The following is a 19820-nucleotide window of genomic DNA, read 5'->3' as shown; positions in this document are numbered from 1 at the left end:
GATGGAGGCGTGTCTGTGGATGGAGGCGTGTCTGTGAATGGAGGTGTGTCTGTGGATGGAGGCGTGTCCGTGGATGGAGTCGTGTCCGTGGATGGAGTCGTGTCCGTGGATGGAGTCGTGTCCGTGGATGGAGGCGTGTCTGTGGATGGAGGCGTGCCTGTGGATGGAGGCGTGTCCGTGGATGGAGTCGTGTCTGTGGATGGAGGCGTGTCTGTGAATAGAGGCGTGTCTGTGAATGGAGGCGTGTCTGTGAATAGAGGCGTGTCTGTGGATGGAGGCGTGTCTGTGAATGGAGGCGTGTCCGTGGATGGGGGTGTGTTTGTGGATGGAGGCGTGTCTGTGGATGGAGGCGTGTCCGTGGATAGAGGCGTGTCTGTGGATGGAGGCGTGTCCGTGAATGGAGGTGTGTCTGTGAATGGAGGTGTGTCTGTGGATGGAGGTGTGTCTGTGGATGGAGTCGTGTCTGTGGATGGAGGCGTGTCTGTGAATAGAGGCGTGTCTGTGAATGGAGGCGTGTCTGTGAATAGAGGCGTGTCTGTGAATAGAGGCGTGTCTGTGGATGGAGGCGTGTCTGTGAATGGAGGCGTGTCCGTGGATGGGGGTGTGTTTGTGGATGGAGGCGTGTCTGTGGATGGAGGCGTGTCCGTGGATAGAGGCGTGTCTGTGGATGGAGGCGTGTCTGTGGATGGAGGCGTGTCTGTGAATAGAGGTGTGTCTGTGGATGGAGGTGTGTCTGTGGATGGAGGCGTGTCCGTGGATGGAGAGATCCAACCGTTCTGTTTTAACACATAGAAAATAATGTGGATAAATAATTTGCCCAAAACGTTACAGCTGTAGTATAAGATGCACATTTCAAAATGTATACATGGCTAAAGGCATGGAATGATAAACATACCGCACAGAAAGGGAAGGAATGTATTCTTCGTCCGAGCTGCTGTCCCCAGAATCTTCAAACTCGTCAGACTCCTCTTCATCAGTATCTTCATTCACCTGTGATTCCTTTGAGGGACTCCATGTCTCAGCAACACCACTTTCGTCAGCACCAATTTCATCATCCCAATCGATGCTAATGTAACAGTATAGCTTCCGTCCCTCTCCTCACCCCAACCTGGGCTTGAACCAGGGACCCTCTGCACACATCAACAACTGACACCCCACGAAGCATCGTTACCCATCGCGCCACAAAAGCCACGGCCCCTGCAACGCAAGGGGAAACCCTACTTCAGGTCTCAGAGCGAGTGACATCACCGATTGAAACGCTATTAGCGCGCACCACCGCTAACTAACTAGCCATTTCACATCGGTTACACCACCGCTAACTAACTAGCCATTTCACATCGGTTACACTAACACAAATAAGACAGAATAGTAATATAATGGTCATTTGAAAATACAAACAACAAAAGTAAGCTCACTAGCACATCACAAACACTAATAAAAAAATAGTCCACACTATTCATTAGGTCAATGACCTCATCTTCATTTTATGTCTATGGTCTCTTCAGAGATGCTCATATACATCAGGCTAAATAGAAGTGATAGAACATAACAGAAAAAGTTCATTTACTGAATGTGATCCGTACAACATTGGCAATACAGTGATAATGTCTGGGAATAGTTAAAGGAAAAAACTATAATGTTGCCTGTTTTCGCCTTCTGATGCCTCTATGGTACTCCCATCTAACTCAACCCCTCCAGGATCCTCCCTGATACTCCCATCTAGCTCAACCCCTCCAGGATCCTCCCATCTAACTCAACCCCTCCAGGATCCTCCACGATACTCCCATCTACCTCAACCCCTTCAGGATCCTCCCATCTAGCTCAACCCCTCCAGGATCCTCCATGATACTCCCATCTAACTCAGACTCCTCCAGACTCCTCCATGATACTCCCATCTAACTCAACCCCTCCAGGCTCCTCCATGATACCCCCATCTAGCTCAACCCCTCCATGATACTCCCATCTAACTCAACCCCTCCATGATACTCCCATCTAACTCAACCCCTCCAGGCTCCTCCATGATACCCCCATCTAGCTCAACCCCTCCAGGATCCTCCATGATACCCCCATCTAGCTCAACCCCTCCATGATACTCCCATCTAACTCAACCCCCCCCAGGCTCCTCCATGATACCCCCATCTAGCTCAACCCCTCCAGGATCCTCCATGATACCCCCATCTAGCTCAACCCCTCCAGGATCCTCCATGATGCTCCCATGTAGCTCAACCCCTCCAGGATCCTCCATGATACCCCCATCTAGCTCAACCCCTCCAGGATCCTCCATGATGCTCCCATGTAGCTCAACCCCTCCAGGATCCTCCATGATGCTCCCATGTAGCTCAACCCCTCCAGGATCCTCCATGGTGCACCCATCTAGCTCAACCCCTCCAGGATCCTCCATGATGCTCCCATGTAGCTCAACCCCTCCAGGATCCTCCATGATGCTCCCATGTAGCTCAACCCCTCCAGGATCCTCCATGGTGCACCCATCTAGCTCAACCCCTCCAGGATCCTCCATGGTGCACCCATCTAGCTCAGACTCCTCCAGGCTCCTCCAGAAACTCATCCCCCCCCCCCCCCCCCTTTAGAAAAAGAGAGTCAGTTATACTCCAAGCATATCGTATCTTCATTACTGGCAAACATTTTGACAAATGGAGAGGGAGACATTACAGTACCAGAGACATACACCTCCACATAGGTTACTCAAAGAAGGCATAGGCCTGTAGCCTATAGAACATTGTCTATATTTGCGGGTTAGGGTTTGGTGTGGGCCTCAGATTTGCACTTTATCGCAGTCTGGCAGTTTGGTATTGCTGGTGAACAAACAGCTGACCAACACGAGGCTTTGCTTGTCTAAGAAATCCGCTGTTGTTGATTAGGCTCGGGAAGAAGATGACCTGCGCCTCTGAGGGACGCTGCTCAAACAGGGAGGGTGCAGCCCTCCAATTCAAAAACAAGAGTAGTACCTGCTTTTTGTTGACCAATAGGAAAACTGCAAATCTCAACACAATTTTGTAAGGGCCCATTTTATGACATTATAATGCCAAAAAAAAAAAAAATATATATATATACATGATTTTCCTTTAAAGTTTTCATTTAAAAAATGAAGTGATAGCAGAAGCAGTGTGTGAATTATATCATTGTTACCATGCACCTGCAATAAGATAGCTCACATTTCCAGGTGCCTTTTTGAATTTATGAGGCAATGGCCAAAATAATATCATGATGACAATGAAAATGTCAAATGGATTATGATAATTCCTTTTATGTGAGAGGAAGAATATGCTATTCGGCGTTGTAGTGATCGGGGAGTGTTTTATCCCTGCACCAATTTCACTCAAGCCTCTCAGGCATCTGGCCAGCTCTCCTGGCTCCCTCCCAGCGGCGGAGAGGCTGTGTCTATGACCTAAAAAGGTCATTTGGTAGTCAGATTACCAGGCGCTCTGCAATAACACTGCTGACATGGATCCATTTTGCTCACGGGGGACATGAATAGGAGGAATAATATTTAAACACACTGGTTCATCCAGAAAATCATTCTGTTCAGAATGAAACAATATAATACCTGGTATGTGTGAATGTAACCAGAAAACGGATTTTTGTTGTGGAAATTGTAATAATTAAAAAAAAAATCTCAGTGTGTGCTTACTGAGGTACAGTGTGATAATGAGTGTGTTGTTGGGCTGGTATTCAACAGCCTGTAATACAAGCATCAATGTTATTCACTTTTACACACCTAAAAGTGGTTATGATTATCTACAGGAAAATCTGTGGAATATGAGAAACAGTTTGAAAGGACCCTTTATCTTGATGCAACTACTAGAGGTCATTGACCTTTTATTTTTGTCACTACAGTTTCTAGTCCAACAAGTAACATCTCAATTGAATTCACGTTTTCCGATTAAATGCGCTGCTCATGAATTCAATACAAAAAAAAGTATTTGGTTCGCTTTTCTGTTGCCCTGCGCACAGTACACACTGGGAAGAGGAAAATAATTTGTCTCACTACATTTTCACAACGCTTCCCGCAATCAGCGCACTTTTGTTTTTGTTTCCGTCAACACGACGCATCCTGACGTCATTGCGCGTTGCCCTGGTGCAGGGGGTTTCCATCATGGCGTCGATGCAGGTAGGAATTCAACAGACAGTGAACACTTCTTCTATTGGGTTTATCTCTTTTCCTCTGTTATTTCAACACTTTTTAATTTTTTTTTTTTTAAATCAGTATGTGTATATAACTCACATTAGGTCTGTTTTAAGATGCGAGTTGTCGTTTTATTAACCGTGAAACCTCGGGTTTCAACGCCTGCATCTAGTTAATCATGAACAGCTAGGAAGAACAGAGTTGCTAACGACGTTAGCAAGCTAACGGTAGTTAGTTAGATACTCCTCGTTGGACTTCTCAGTTTCACGTTTTAAATCGTTAGCTAGCAAACTTAACTAACAAACATAGTTACCGGTAGTTATGAGTGTAGTGACATGGCGGCGAGTAACATAAGCAGCTAGCTAGCATACTAACGTTAGCTAGCTAAAGTTGTTCGCTATGTCAGGTGGCTGACTGGGTCAGCTTGTCTGAATTCATGAAGTGGATTAGCAAGCTCTGTGTTCTGAAACCCTATCTACTTGAAACCTTATCCAGGCAACTGGTTGTCCAAATTTTAGCTAGCTGTTATGATAGGTAACACTTCTAAGCTAATAGCTGTGCAACGTTAGTTATATTACTGCTAGTGTAGACACAGAGTTAATGCGAGTAGCAGACGCAAGGTTAAGTCCGTATACATACACACTATATTCAAAAGTATATGGACACGCTTTCAAATGAGTGGATTCGGCTGTTTCAGCCACAAACGTTGCCGACAGGTATGAAATCGAGCACACCGCCATGCAATCTCCATAGACAAACATTGACAGTAGAACGGCCTTACTGAAGCACTCAGTGACTTTCAACTTGGCACCGTCATAGGATGCCACCTTTCCAACAAGTCAGTAAATCAAATTTCTGTCCTGCTAGAGCTGCCCCCAGTGTTGTTATTATTGATGAAGTGGAAACATTAAGGAGCAACAACGGCGCAGCCACGAAATGGTAGGCCACACAAGCTCACAGAACGGAACCGCCGAGTGCTGAAGCCCGTAGCGCGTAAAAATTGTCTGCCCTCGGTTGCAACACTCACTACCGAGTTCCAAACTGCCTCTGGAAGCAACGTCGGCACAATAACTGTTCGTTGAGAGCTTCGGGATATGGGTTTCCGTGGCCCGAGCAGCCGCACACAAGCCGCACACATGCGCAATGCCAAGCCTTGGCTGGAGTGGTGTAAAGCTCACCACTATTGGAGCAGTGGAAACACATTCTCTGAATCACGCTTCACCATCTGGCAGTCCGATGGACAAATCTGGGTTTGGCGGACGCCAGGAGAACGCAACTGCCCGACTACATAGTGCCAACTGTAAAGTTTGGAGGAGGAGGAATAATGGTCTGGGGCTTTTTTTCATGGTATGGGCCCCTTAGTTCCAGTGAAGTGAAATCTTATCGCTACAGCATACAATGACATTCTAGACGATTCTGTGCTTCCAATTTTCAATCAAATGTATTTATAAAGTCCTTTTTACATCAGCCGATGTCACAAAGTGCTGTACAGAAACCCAGCCTAAAACCCCCCAAACAGCAAGCAATGCAGATGTCGAATCACAGTGGCTAGGAAAAACTCCCTAGAAAGGCAGGAACCTAGTGTGTTGACGTGGCCCTTTCTGGGTGTAGATCATTCTCGCCTACACCCAGGTTCTGTTATCTCAGGTCGTAAATTCCTGGCAGAGACTCTCTCCCCCTGGCCATGCAGAAAGAGAGAATACAGAGAGAGAACAAGGGATTTCACTTGGCTGAACTCCTAAATCCCCAAAATGGGAGAATTAAACTGTATGTCCACTTGTGGGAAGGGTCCGTGGACACTTAAGGGGACGGGTATGATGACTGTGTTTCATTTGGTGACCTCATGGAGGACAGGAAACACACATAACTATCTCTGAATGTGTACATTTCTCAATTATGGGGTTTGCATCTAATTTTTGTATAAATGAATGAGTAAAGATGAAAGTATATATTTGAAATGATGTAATGTGATTTTAATCTTTAAGAATGAGAGAATTGTATTCCCTGTAAAGTTTAACTAGTCAGCGGCCACACACCCCTGTGAGCACAGAAATGATCATGGAACTGCCCTTTTCTATTGTTACCAATAAAATCCCCTCCCGATGAAATCCTCTTCTGAGTAAGCAAACCCCCAGTGGGGGGGTACCAAGACTAGAAAACCATACTACGTGGCACATTGGCTACATGGCTGGAAATGGTTCAACTCTGAGACTATAGATCCTTACAGAATAAGAGCAAATCTTAGATACTAATTACTAGTCTGCAGCTAGAAATTATGTAAACCTGGGATGCGAATACCGACAACCGCAGAAACATCTACTCTAAGAACAATGGACACCAGACGTATCCATTATATTGATTGCAATTATTCCCACATGAGCGAGCGTTTATGTGCAAAGGATTAGCATTTCAATGAATATAATTATCCACTGTGTGTACTGATCCATTTTGTCTTTCCCGCTCATTTATCGGTCCAAACTCCCTTTTCTTTGTATACCAAGCCGCCATATCGGTTTAGCCCACTAGGGGATCTTCCCTATCATTGTTAGTAACCAATATCTACTGTTTGTTTGTTATGCATTTCTGTGATTATTTAGTTAGTTAGGAAATAAATGATTAAGCCAATTGGTGTATGGATTAGAGGTCGCCCGATTTTATGATTTTTCAACGCCAATACCGAGTATTGAAGGACCCAAAAAAATCCGATACCGATTAATCGGCTGATTAAATGTATTTTTAAAAAAAATTTAAGTAAAATAAATATCGCTTTTTTGTATGTATTTGTAATAATGACAATTACAACAATACTGATTTAACACTTTTATTTTAATTTAATAAAATATGTAATTAACCTCTATGGGCTAGGCGGGACGAATTCGTCCCACCTACGTAACAGCCAGTTGAAGCCTGTGGCGCGATTTTCAAATACCTTAAAAATCCTATTACTTCAATTTCTCAAACATATGACTATTTTACAGCTATTTAACCTGTTAGGGCTAGGGGGCAGTATTTACACCGCCGGATAAAAAACGTACCCGATTTAATCTGGTTACCACTCCTACCCAGTAACTAGAATATGCATATACTTATTACATATGGATAGAAAACACCCTAAAGTTTCTAAAACTGTTTGAATGGTGTCTGTGAGTATAACAGAACTCATTTGGCAGGCAAAAATCTGAGGTTTCATGCAGGAAGTGGCCTGTCTGACAAGGTGTCGTTCTTCTTGTCTCTGTTTATTGAAGAGTGAGGATCTTAGCTGTCCCGTGACACTTCCTACGGCTGCCATAGGGTCTCAGAAGGCGGTAAAAAGCTGAATCGTGGCTTTGCAGGCTCTGGCTGAAAAAAAGTAGCGCGTTTGGGTAGTGGGTGGTTACAGTACTGTGAGACTCAGGCTCGTGCCCGCGTCGACCGAAAGCTTTGTTTACTTTCCTCTGTTTAGCTAAATGGACATTCCCGGTCGGAATATTATCGCTTTTTTACGAGAAAAATGGCATAAAAATGGATTTTAAACAGCGGTTGACATGCTTCGAAGTACGGTAATGGAATATTTAGATTTCTTTTGTCACGAATTTTGCCATGCGCGCGACCCTGATTTACCATTTCAGATAGTGTCTGGGACGCACGAACAAAACGCCGCTATTCGGATATAACGATGGATTATTTTGGACCAAACCAACATTTTGTTATTGAAGTAGCAGTCCTGGGAGTGCATTCTGACGAAGACAACAAAAGGTAATCAAACTTTTATAATAGTAAACCTGATATTGGTGAGTGCTAAACTTGCCGGGTGTCTAAATAGCTAGCCCGTGATGCCTGGGCTATGTACTTAGAATATTGCAAAATGTGCTTTCACCAAAAAGCTATTTTAAAATCGGACATATCGAGTGCATAGAGGAGGTCTGTATCTATAATTCTTAAAATAATTGTTATGCTTTTTGTGAATGTTTATCGTGAGTAATTTAGTAAATTCACCGGAAGTTTGCGGGGGGTATGCTAGTTCTGAACGTCACATGCTAATGTAAAAAGCTGGTTTTTGATATAAATATGAACTTGATTAAACAAAACATGCATGTATTGTATAACATAATGTCCTAGGGTTGTCATCTGATGAAGATTATCAAAGGTTAGTGCTGCATTTAGCTGTCTTCTGGGTTTTTGTGACATTATATGCTAGCTTGAAAAATGGGTGTCTGATTATTTCTGGCTTGGTACTCTGCTGACATAATCAAATGTTTTGCTATCGTTGTAAAGCCTTTTTGAAATCGGACAGTGTGGTTAGATTAACGAGAGTCTTGTCTTTTAAAAATCAATTTAGCCTCAAATAAATAATGAAACATGTTCAATTTGGTTTAAATATTGCAAAAACACAGTGTTGGAGAAGAAAGTAAAAGTGCAATATGTGCCACGTAAAAAAGCTAACGTTTCAGTTCCTTGCTCAGAACATGAGAACATATGAAAGCTGGTGGTTCCTTTTAACATGAGTCTTCAATATTCCCAGTTAAGAAGTTTTAGGTTGTAGTTATTATAGGACTATTTCTCTCTATACCATTTGTATTTCATATACCTTTGACTATTGGATGTTCTTATAGGCACTATAGTATTGCCAGCTTAATCTCGGGAGTTGATAGGCTTGAAGTCATAAACAGCGCGGTGCTTCAAGCACAGCGAAGAGCTGCTGGCAAACGCAGCAAAGTGCTGTTTGAATGAATGCTTACGAGCCTGCTGCTGCCTACCACCGCTCAGTCAGACTGCTCTATCAAATATCAAATCATAGACTTCATTATAATATAATAAACACACAGAAATACGAGCCTTAGGTCATTAATATGGTCAAATCCGGAAACTATATTTTCGAAAACCAAACGTTTAATCTTTCAGTGAAATACGGAACCCTAAGTCTAAATATTACTGTTACATTGCACAACCTTCAATGTTATGTCATAATTCTGGCAAATTAATTACGGTCTTTGTTAGGAAGAAATAGTCTTCACACAGTTCGCAACGAGCCAGGCGGCCCAAACAGCTGCATATACCCTGACTCTGCTTGCACAGAACGCAAGAGAAGTGACACAATTTCCCTAGTTAATATTGCCTGCTAACATTAATTTCTTTTAACTAAAAATGCAGGTTTAAAAATATATACTTCGTATTGATTTTAAAGAAAGGCATTGATGTTTATGGTTAGGTACATTGGCGCAACGACAGTGCTTTTCTTTTTGCAAATGCACTTGTTAAATCATCACCCGTTTGGCGACGTAGGCTGTGATTCGATGATAAATTAACAGGCACCGCATTGATTATTTGCAACGCAGGACAAGCTAGTTAAATTAGTAATATCATCTACCATGTGTAGTTAACTAGTGATTATGTTAAGATTGATAGTTTTTTTTTTTATAAGACAAGTTTAATGCTAGCTAGCAACTTACCTTGGCTCCTTGCTGTACTCCCGTAACAGGTGGTCAGCCTGCCATGCAGTCTCCTTGTGGAGTGCAATGTAATCGGCCATAATCTGTGATTGCATTATGCCTCTCTCTCTAATGTCAATGTGCCTTGTCTACTGCATGTCTTGGCTAGTTCTTAATGTTTTATTTCACTGTAGAGCCCTCAGTCCCGCTCAACATGCCTTAGATAGATAGATAGCTCTTTCGTCCCACCCCACGCACATGCGGAGACCTCACCTGGCTTTACTGGGGCCTCCAGAGACAAAACATCTCTCATCACTCAACGCCTAGGTTTACCTCCACTGTACTCACATCCTACCATACCCTTGTCTGTACATTATGAATCTATTCTACCACGGCCAGAAATATCAAATTTATTTATATAGCCCTTCGTACATCAGCTGATATCTCAAAGTGCTGTACAGAAACCCAGCCTAAAACCCCAAACAGCAAGCAAAGCATGTGAAAGAAGCACGGTGGCTAGGAAAAACTCCCTAGGAAAAACTCCCTAGAAAGGCCAAAAACCTAGGAAGAAACCTAGAGAGGAACCAGGCTATGAGGGGTGGCCAGTCCTCTTCTGGCTGTGCCGGGTGGAGATTATAACAGCACATCTGCTCCTTTTATTCCCTGTCCCCAACGCGCTAGACGACCAGTTCTTATAGCCTTACCCTTATCCTACTCCTCCTCTGTTCCTCTGGTGATGTAGAGGTTAACCCAGGCCCTGTAGCCCCCAGATCCAATCCTATTCCCCAGGTGCTATCGTTTTGTTGACTTCTGTAACCGTAAAAGCCTTGGTTTCATGCATGTTAACATCAGAAGCCTCCTCCCTAAGTTTGTTTTATTCACTGCTTTAGTACACTCCGCAAACCCTGATGTCCTAGCCGTGTCTGAATCCTGGCTTCGGAAGGCCACCAACAATTCTGTAATTTCTATCACCAACTACAACATTGTCCACCAAGATAGAACTGCCAAAGGGGCTAGAGTTAGCCAGCAGAGTTCTGTCATACTATCCAGGTCTGTGTCCAAACAGTTTTTGAGCTTCTATTTTTTTAAATCCACCTTCCCAGACATAAGTCTCTCACTGTTGCCGCTTGTTATAGACCCCCCTCAGCCCCCAGCTGTGCCCTGGACACCATATGTGAATTAATTGCCCCCATTTATCTTCAGAGTTTGTACTGTTAGGTGACCTAAACTGGGATATGCTTAACATCCCGGCCATCCTACAATCTAAGCTAGATGCCATCAATCTCACACAAATTATCAAGGAACCTACCAGGTACAACCCTAAATCCTTAAACATGGGCACCCTCATATCATCCTGCCCTCTAAATACACCTCTGCTGTCTTCAACCCGGATCTCAGCGATCACTGCCTCATTGCCTGCGTCCGTAATGGGTCCGCGGTCAAACGACCACCCCTCATCACTGTCAAACGCTCCCTAAAACACTTCAGCGAGCAGGCCTTTTCTAATCGACCTGGCCCGGGTATCCTGGAAGGATATTTACCTCATTCCGTCAGTAGAGGATGCCTGGTTATTCTTTTAAAAGTGCGTTCCTCACCATCTTAAAAAAGCATGCCCCTTTTCAAAAAAACGAAGAAAAAACAAACACCACAACAGAAAAAAAAAACAGGAACACCACAAAATATCGTCATATGCATGAACTGGGAAGCATGCGACAGGTTTTTATTAAGCAGTACTCTGCAAGCTAGAGGATATTACGACACATCCAGCTGGTTTGATTTGTATCTTGTCTATGAACACCGACATTCTTTACAGATTTGTTACATCTCGTCTGGGTTACATCAGTTTAACGACACGTTTCAGTTTTTTTTTACATCAGTTTAACTACACATTTCATGTTAACTTTTTTTCTTATTTTTTTGTCTTTTTTTTTTTCTTCATGAAAATCTGAAATTGGACCTCCCAATATTATAATCTAGCTACAGCTTCAACATGTTTTTTTTCTTCTTCTCTTACAGAAAAGGCTACAAAAGGAACTAATGGCTTTGCAAAATGATCCGCCCCCTGGAATGACGCTCAATGAGAAAAGCGTACAGAACACCATCACACAGTGAGTTGTACATCAGCTTGCTGACTCCTATATCCTAGTGTGGATATGCTTTGTTGCACAGATCTATAACATTTCCCACTGGCTCATTTCATTGTGAAGAAGATAAACACACACACACACCTGCTCAGTACTCAGGGGCGTCAGTATGGATCCATCCATCATGTATAGAAGATAAACTACACAGTACACAAATCCCAGGTACAGGTGGGTAGATGGCTTTTTAAAATGTATTTAACAAGGTAAGACAGTTAAGCACAAATTCTTATTTACAATGACGGCCTACTAAAAAGCAAAAGGCCTCCTGCGGGGACGGGGGGCCTGGGATTAAAAATAAAATACAATATAGGTCAAAACAGACAATAACGACGAGAGAGACAACACATCACTACATAGAGAGACCTAAGACAACAACATAGCGGGGTAGTGTAACAGTGTAGTGTAACAGTGTAGTGTGACAGTGTAGTGTGTGACAGTGTAGTGTGACAGAGTAGATTAACAGTGTGGTGTGTGGGTAGTGTAACAGTGTAACAGTGTAGTGTGTCAGGGTAGTGTGTCAGGGTAGTGTGTCAGGGTAGTGTAACAGTGTAGTGTGACGGAGTAGTGAGGGTAGTGTGACAGTGTAGTGTGATGGAGTAGATTAACAGTGTAGTGTAACAGTGTAGTGTGTCAGGGCAGGGTAGTGTAACAGTGTAGTGTAACAGTGTAGTGTGACGGAGTAGTGTGGGTAGTGTAACAGTGTAGTGTAACGGTGTAGTGTAACGGAGTAGTGTAACGGAGTAGTGTAGTGAGGGTAGTGTATTAGTGTAGTGTAACCGTGTAGTGAGGGTAGTGTAACGGTGTGGTGTAACGGTGTAGTGAGGGTAGTGTAACAGTGTAGTGAGGGTAGTGTAACAGTGTAGTGTAACGGTGTAGTGAGGGTAGTGTAACGGTGTGGTGAGGGTAGTGTAACGGTGTGGTGAGGGTAGTGTAACGGTGTGGTGAGGGTAGTGTAACGGTGTGGTGAGGGTAGTGTAACGGTGTGGTGAGGGTAGTGTAACGGTGTAGTGTAACGGTGTAGTGAGGGTAGTGTAACGGTGTGGTGAGGGTACTGTAACGGTGTAGTGTAACGGTGTAGTGAGGGTAGTGTAACGGTGTAGTGAGGGTAGTGTAACGGTGTAGTGAGGGTAGTGTAACGGTGTAGTGTAACGGTGTAGTGAGGGTAGTGTAACGGTGTAGTGAGGGTAGTGTAACAGTGTAGTGAGGGTAGTGTAACAGTGTAGTGTAACGGTGTAGTGAGGGTAGTGTAACGGTGTGGTGAGGGTAGTGTAACGGTGTGGTGAGGGTAGTGTAACGGTGTAGTGAGGGTAGTGTAACGGTGTAGTGAGGGTAGTGTAACGGTGTAGTGAGGGTAGTGTAACGGTGTAGTGAGGGTAGTGTAACGGTGTAGTGAGGGTAGTGTAACGGTGTAGTGTAACGGTGTAGTGAGGGTAGTGTAACGGTGTAGTGAGGGTAGTGTAACAGTGTAGTGAGGGTAGTGTAACAGTGTAGTGTAACGGTGTAGTGTAACGGTGTGGGAGGGTGTGAACGGTGTGGTGAGGGTAGTGTAACGGTGTAGTGAGGGTAGTGTAACGGTGTGGTGAGGGTAGTGTAACGGTGTGGTGAGGGTAGTGTAACGGTGTGGTGTAACGGTGTGGTGAGGGTAGTGTAACAGGGTAGTGTAACGGTGTAGTGACTAGTCGTGGTCAGTTTAGTGGTGGTAGGCATAATTGTTTTGACGCTGTAATGCAGGCATGTGGTGACAGTGTTTTCTCGTGCGGTCTAGTGATTTTAGCCACACAAAGGGCTTGAATAGGCACATCCCTCTACTCTTGATTGTGGCTGTTGGCTATAGCAGTCGTCCCGATTTCATTCAAGCGTGAGAAATATTGTAGCCTAACCAATGTGGCTATCGTGTTATGTTATTGTGTTTTAGAAACAATTCCACGGGGAAGGTTTAGGAAAATATTCTCAGATTCATTGGATTAGCGCCGTTGCTAACTAGCATCACTCGTCATGTAGTTTAGACTTATTTTCTAGCAGAGTTTTGGGATGTTAGAATTGCCTCTTTTCTGAAACTAGCGAGGAATGAGGATGTGAACTGAACAGTTGTGGGTTCGATTGCCATGGGGGACTTGTAAGAAAATACTGTGGTGGTTCTGGATCAGAGAGTCTGTTAAATGACTCACTACTGTAGTATCTCTGGATCAGAGAGTCTGCTAAATGACTCACTACTGTAGTGGTTCTGGATCAGAGAGTCTGCTAAATGACTCACTACTGTAGTGGCTCTGAATCAGAGAGTCTGCTAAATGACTCACTACTGTAGTGGCTCTGAATCAGAGAGTCTGCTAAATGACTCACTAACTGTAGTATCTCTGGATCAGAGAGTCTGTTAAATGACTCACTACTGTAGTCACTCTGGATAAGAGAGTCTGCTAAATGACTCATTACTGTAGTGGTTCTGGATCAGAGAGTCTGCTAAATGACTCACTACTGTAGTGGTTCTGGATCAGAGAGTCTGCTAAATGACTCACTACTGTAGTGTCTCTGGATCAGAGAGTCTGCTAAATGACTCACTACTGTAGTGGCTCTGGATAGGAGAGTCTGTTAAATGACTCACTACTGTAGTATCTCTGGATAAGAGAGTCTGTTAAATGACTCATTACTGTAGTGGTTCTGGATCAGAGAGTCTGCTAAATGACTCACTACTGTAGTGTCTCTGGATCAGAGAGTCTGCTAAATGACTCATTACTGTAGTGGTTCTGGATCAGAGAGTCTGCTAAATGACTCACTACTGTAGTGTCTCTGGATCAGAGAGTCTGCTAAATGACTCACTACTATAGTGTATCTGGATCAGAGAGTCTGCTAAATGACTCATTACTGTAGTGGTTCTGGATAAGAGAGTCTGTTAAATGACTCACTACTCTAGTATCTCTGGATAAGAGAGTCTGTTAAATGACTCACTACTGTAGTATCTCTGGATCAGAGAGTCTGCTAAATGACTCACTACTGTAGTATCTCTGGATCAGAGTCTGCTAAATGACTCACTACTGTAGTAACTCTGGATCAGAGAGTCTGCTAAATGACTCCCTACTGTAGTATCTCTGGATCAGAGAGTCTGTTAAATGACTCACTACTGTAGTATCTCTGGATCAGAGAGTCTGCTAAATGACTCACTACTGTAGTGGTTCTGGATAAGAGAGTCTGCTAAATGACTCACTACTGTAGTGGTTCTGGATCAGAGAGTCTGCTAAATGACTCACTACTGTAGTATCTCTGGATCAGAGAGTCTGCTAAATGACTCTCTACTGTAGTGGTTCTGGATCAGAGAGTCTGTTAAATGACTCACTACTGTAGTATCTCTGGATCAGAGAGTCTGTTAAATGACTCACTACTGTAGTATCTCTGGATAAGAGAGTCTGCTAAATGACTCACTACTGTAGTATCTCTGGATCAGAGAGTCTGTTAAATGACTCACTACTGTAGTATCTCTGGATCAGAGAGTCTGTTAAATGACTCACTACTGTAGTATCTCTGGATAAGAGAGTCTGCTAAATGACTCACTACTGTAGTATCTCTGGATCAGAGAGTCTGTTAAATGACTCACTACTGTAGTATCTCTGGATCAGAGAGTCTGTTAAATGACTCACTACTGTAGTATCTCTGGATCAGAGTCTGCTAAATGACTCACTAACTGTAGTATCTCTGTATAAGAGAGTCTGTTAAATGGCAGAAGTGGATAGACTGAATGCTGCTGAGCAGAATGAGCTCAGTAGTAGTTTCAGCTTGCATAAGGAAACACGCTCTTCTCTCTCCTCTCCTACCTACCTGAATTTGTCCGATAGAAACTCTTATTTTTATTGCAAAAAACCCCCCAGTTTTGCAACTGTTTGCTACGATGTGTATTGCAACAATGAATATACACCCCCAGGTCTCTGTCTGTCAAGAATGGCATGAGTCACTGGATGGAGAACCTGCCAGAACCTGTTGAGCTGGATCTTATCCTTGTTTTAGGGCGGTACGGCCCGGGGTGTGGCTTTGCTATTAGAGCTTCAGCTTGGCAATACTCCGCGTGTCCGTCTGTCTCTGTTTTTACATTTACATTTTACATTTTAGTAATTTTAGCAGACGCTCTTATCCAGAGCGACTTACAGTAGTGAATGTATACATTTCATTTCATACATTTTTTTTTTTCTGTGCTGGCCCCCCGTGGGAATCGAACCCACAACCCTGGCGTTGCAAACACCATGCTCTACCAACTGAGCTACAGGGAAGGCTGTTGTAATGTTTTACTATGACGATTTAGATTTAGATTTATTCCCAGACTTGACTGAAAGACGCTAGCAGCATACTTTTGTTTTGTTTTCCGTATGACGTCCTTCTTTTTAGGATTGTGTAGTAACAGCCACAGCCATTCTTGTCTGATATACGTAGATTATAACATTTGAGTGTTTTTCTCAATGAACAAAACAAATCAATGCATTCCATGTGATAGAGTGAAATATATCAGGCCCATGTCCAGTCATACTCGGTGTCTCAGCGCGTGTGTGTGTGTGTGTGTGTGTGTGTGTGTGTGTGTGTGTGTGTGTGTGTGTGTGTGTGTGTGTGTGTGTGTGTGTGTGTGTGTGTGTGTGTGTGTGTGTGTGTGTGTGTTTAGTATCTGTTGTTGATGGAAGAGCAGTCATATCGTAACAACTAATACAAACGATCAAATATTGTTAACACAAGAAAATGCTTAAGTAGTCATTTTCTGCTCATTCATTTTTGTTTTCTTTATTACTCTGCCATTTTGTTTTGTTGTCAAGCCCCCCCCCCCCCCCCTCCGTTCTTGACTTTTTCTAAATAAATCTATAACGCATTGTTAGAAACCTTAATATCACAAAGAGAACTGGAGTTATAACCAGTTTTATAAGGGCATGTCATTGATTTATGATTTTCCCTACTCCTAAGTGCAGGGCCTGCTCTGATCTGTCTCCCGACAGCAGGGCCCGCTCTGATCAGTCTCCCGACAGCAGGGCCCGCTCTGGTCAGTCTCCCGACAGCAGGGCCCGCTCTGGTCAGTCTCCCGACAGCAGGGCCCGCTCTGGTCAGTCTCCCGACAGCAGGGCCCGCTCTGGTCTGTCTTCCGACAGCAGGGCCCGCTCTGGTCTGTCTCCCGACAGCAGGGCCCGCTCTGGTCTGTCTCCCGACAGCAGGGCCCGCTCTGGTCTGTCTCCCGACAGCAGGGCCCGCTCTGGTCTGTCTCCCGACAGCAGGGCCCGCTCTGGTCTGTCTCCCGACAGCAGGGCCCGCTCTGGTCTGTCTCCCGACAGCAGGGCCCGCTCTGGTCTGTCTCCCGACAGTGGAATATGCGGTGCCCAGTTGATAATCGCCCCTCGATAATTGCCTCAAAACTGAACTTAAACTATTTCTAAACTAATTTCACACATTTAACAGATTAAGTAATGTATACTATATATACAAAAGTATGTGGACACCCCTTCAGCATGTTGTGTGTAAAAATCCTCTGTCCTCAGTTGCAACACTCACTACCGAGTTCCAAACTGCCACTGGAAGCAACGTCAGCACAATAATTGTTTGTCGGGAGCTTCATGAAATGGGTTTCCATGGCCGAGCAGCTGCACACAAGCCTAATATCACCATGCGCAATGCCAAGCGTCGGCTGGAGTGGTGTAAAGCTCACCGCCATTGGACTCTTGGAAACGCGTTTTAGATTATTGTCCTGCTGAAAGGTGAATTAATCTCTGTGTCTGGTGGAAAGCAGACAACCAGGGTTTACTCTAGGATTTTGCCTGTGGTCCATTTATTTTTTATCCTGAAAAACTCCCCAGTCCTTAGCGATTACAAGCATACCCATAACATGATGCAGACGCCACTATGCTTGAAAATATGTAAAGTGGTACTCAGTAATGTGTTGTGTTAGATTTGCACTTTGTATTCAGGGCAAAAAGTTAATCGCTTTGCCACATTTTTTTGCAGTATTACTTTAGTGCCTTGTTGGAAACAGGATGCATGTTTTGGAATATTTTCATTCTGTGCAAGCTTATTACTTTTCACTCTGTTAATTATGTTAGTATTGTGGAGTAACTACAAAGTTGTTGATCTGTCCTCAGTTTTCTCCTATCACAGCCATTAATTAAACTCTGTAAACTGTTTTAAAAAGTCACCATTGGCCTCATGGTGAAATCACTGAGCCAGTTTCCTTCCTCATCCTGCGAACGGAGTTATGAAGGACGCCTGTATCTTTATAGTGACTAACTTCACCTCAAAGGGATATTCAATGTCCGCTTTTTTTTATTTTAGTTTTACCCCATCTACCAATTGGTGCCCTTCTTTACGAAAAACCTCCCTGGTCTTTTGGTTAATTCGGTGTTTGAAATTCAATACTCGACTGAGGGACCTTACAGATAATTTGGCATGTGTGGGTTAAAGAGATTTATTTTTATTTTTTTAGTTAACCAGGCAAGTCAGTTAAGAAAAAAATCGTATTTACAATGACGGCCTAGCCTTGTTCAGGGGCAGAACGACAGATTTTTACCTTGTCAGCTCGGGGATTCGATCTAACAACCTTTTGGTTACTGGCCCAACGCTCTAACCACTAGGCTACCTGCCTCCCCCCTCTAACCACTAGGCTACCTGCCTCCCCCCTCTAACCACTAGGCTACCTGCCTCCCCCCTCTAACCACTAGGCTCCCTTCTCCCCCTCTAACCACTAGGCTACCTGCCTCCCCCCTCTAACCACTAGGCTACCTGCCTCCCCCCTCTAACCACTAGGCTACCTGCCTCCCCCCTCTAACCACTAGGCTACCTGCCTCCCCCCTCTAACCACTAGGCTACCTGCCTCCCCCCTCTAACCACTAGGCTACCTGCCTCCCCCCTCTAACCACTAGACTACCTGCCTCCCCCTCTAACCACTAGTCTACCTGCCTCCCCCCTCTAACCACTAGGCTACCTGCCTCCCCCCTCTAACCACTAGGCTACCTGCCTCCCCCTCTAACCACTAGGCTACCTGCCTCCCCCTCTAACCACTAGGCTACCTGCCTCCCCCTCTAACCACTAGGCTACCTACCTCCCCCCTCTAACCACTAGGCTACCTGCCTCCCCCCCTCTAACCACTAGGCTACCTGCCTCCCCCCTCTAACCACTAGGCTACCTGCCTCCCCCCTCTAACCACTAGGCTACCTGCCTCTCCCCTCTAACCACTAGGCTACCTGCCTCCCCCCTCTAACCACTAGGCTACCTGCCTCCCCCCTCTAACCACTAGGCTACCTGCCTCCCCCCTCTAACCACTAGGCTACCTGCCTCCCCCCTCTAACCACTAGGCTACCTGCCTCCCCCCTCTAACCACTAGGCTACCTGCCTCCCCCCTCTAACCACTAGGCTACCTGCCTCCCCCCTCTAACCACTAGGCTACCTGCCTCCCCCCTCTAACCACTAGGCTACCTGCCTCCCCCCTCTAACCACTAGGCTACCTGCCTCCCCCCTCTAACCACTAGGCTACCTGCCTCCCCCCTCTAACCACTAGGCTACCTGCCTCCTCCTCTAACCACTAGGCTATCTGCCTCCTCTAACCACTAGGCTATCTGCCTCCTCTAACCACTAGGCTACCTGCCTCCCCCCCTCTAACCACTAGGCTACCTGCCTCCCCCCTCTAACCACTAGGCTACCTGCCTCCCCCCTCTAACCACTAGGCTACCTTCCCCCCCTCTAACCACTAGGCTACCTGCCTCCCCCCTCTAACCACTAGGCTACCTGCCTCCCCCCTCTAACCACTAGGCTACCTGCCTCCCCTAATGAGGTAGTCACTTAAAAAAATATGTTATTAAACACTTATTGCACCACAGTCCATGCAACTTATTATGTGACTTGTTAAGCACATTTTTACTCCTGAACTTTATTTAGGCCATAACAAAGAGGGTTGAATACTTATTGACTCAAGACATTTCATCTTTTCATTCTTAATTCATTATTACAAATTTTGAAAAACAGATGTTCGGCTAATTTTTCATCCCAGCTCTATGATGAAACCAAGTCGTCTTTTAAGTTATGCCAATGTGAAAATGTATTGATTCAGAGTTCACACTGAAAAGTGTTTTTACACTCATCCAGACTTTACACTGACATACACACAGGAGTTGGGGAGAG

At 44.6% G+C, this 19820-nt stretch overlaps 1 protein-coding gene across 2 annotated transcripts in view; it reads left to right on the top strand.

Annotated features, from left to right (window-relative positions):
- The first annotated feature begins 3999 nt into the window (after positions 1-3999).
- LOC106579737 (ubiquitin conjugating enzyme E2 W) overlaps positions 4000-19820 on the top strand; it is a 30150-nt gene continuing 14329 nt past the window's right edge. The window contains exons 1-2 of one of the 2 annotated variants that reach the window (XM_045702848.2): positions 4000-4129; positions 11569-11660. In XM_045702848.2, the coding sequence (XP_045558804.2) occupies positions 4115-4129; positions 11569-11660 (107 nt within the window). In that variant the 5' untranslated portion in view covers positions 4000-4114. Of the gene's footprint in view, positions 4130-7858; positions 7880-11568; positions 11661-19820 lie in introns of those variants that run through there. The other variant, XM_014159902.3, reaches the window with a different exon arrangement.

This window comes from Salmo salar, chromosome 19 (genome assembly GCF_965601325.2).
Source record: "Salmo salar chromosome 19, fSalSal1, whole genome shotgun sequence".
Classification (NCBI taxonomy): domain Eukaryota; kingdom Metazoa; phylum Chordata; class Actinopteri; order Salmoniformes; family Salmonidae; genus Salmo; species Salmo salar.
Note: the sequence above shows the minus strand (reverse complement) of the source record. Positions and strands in the feature narration are given on the sequence as shown.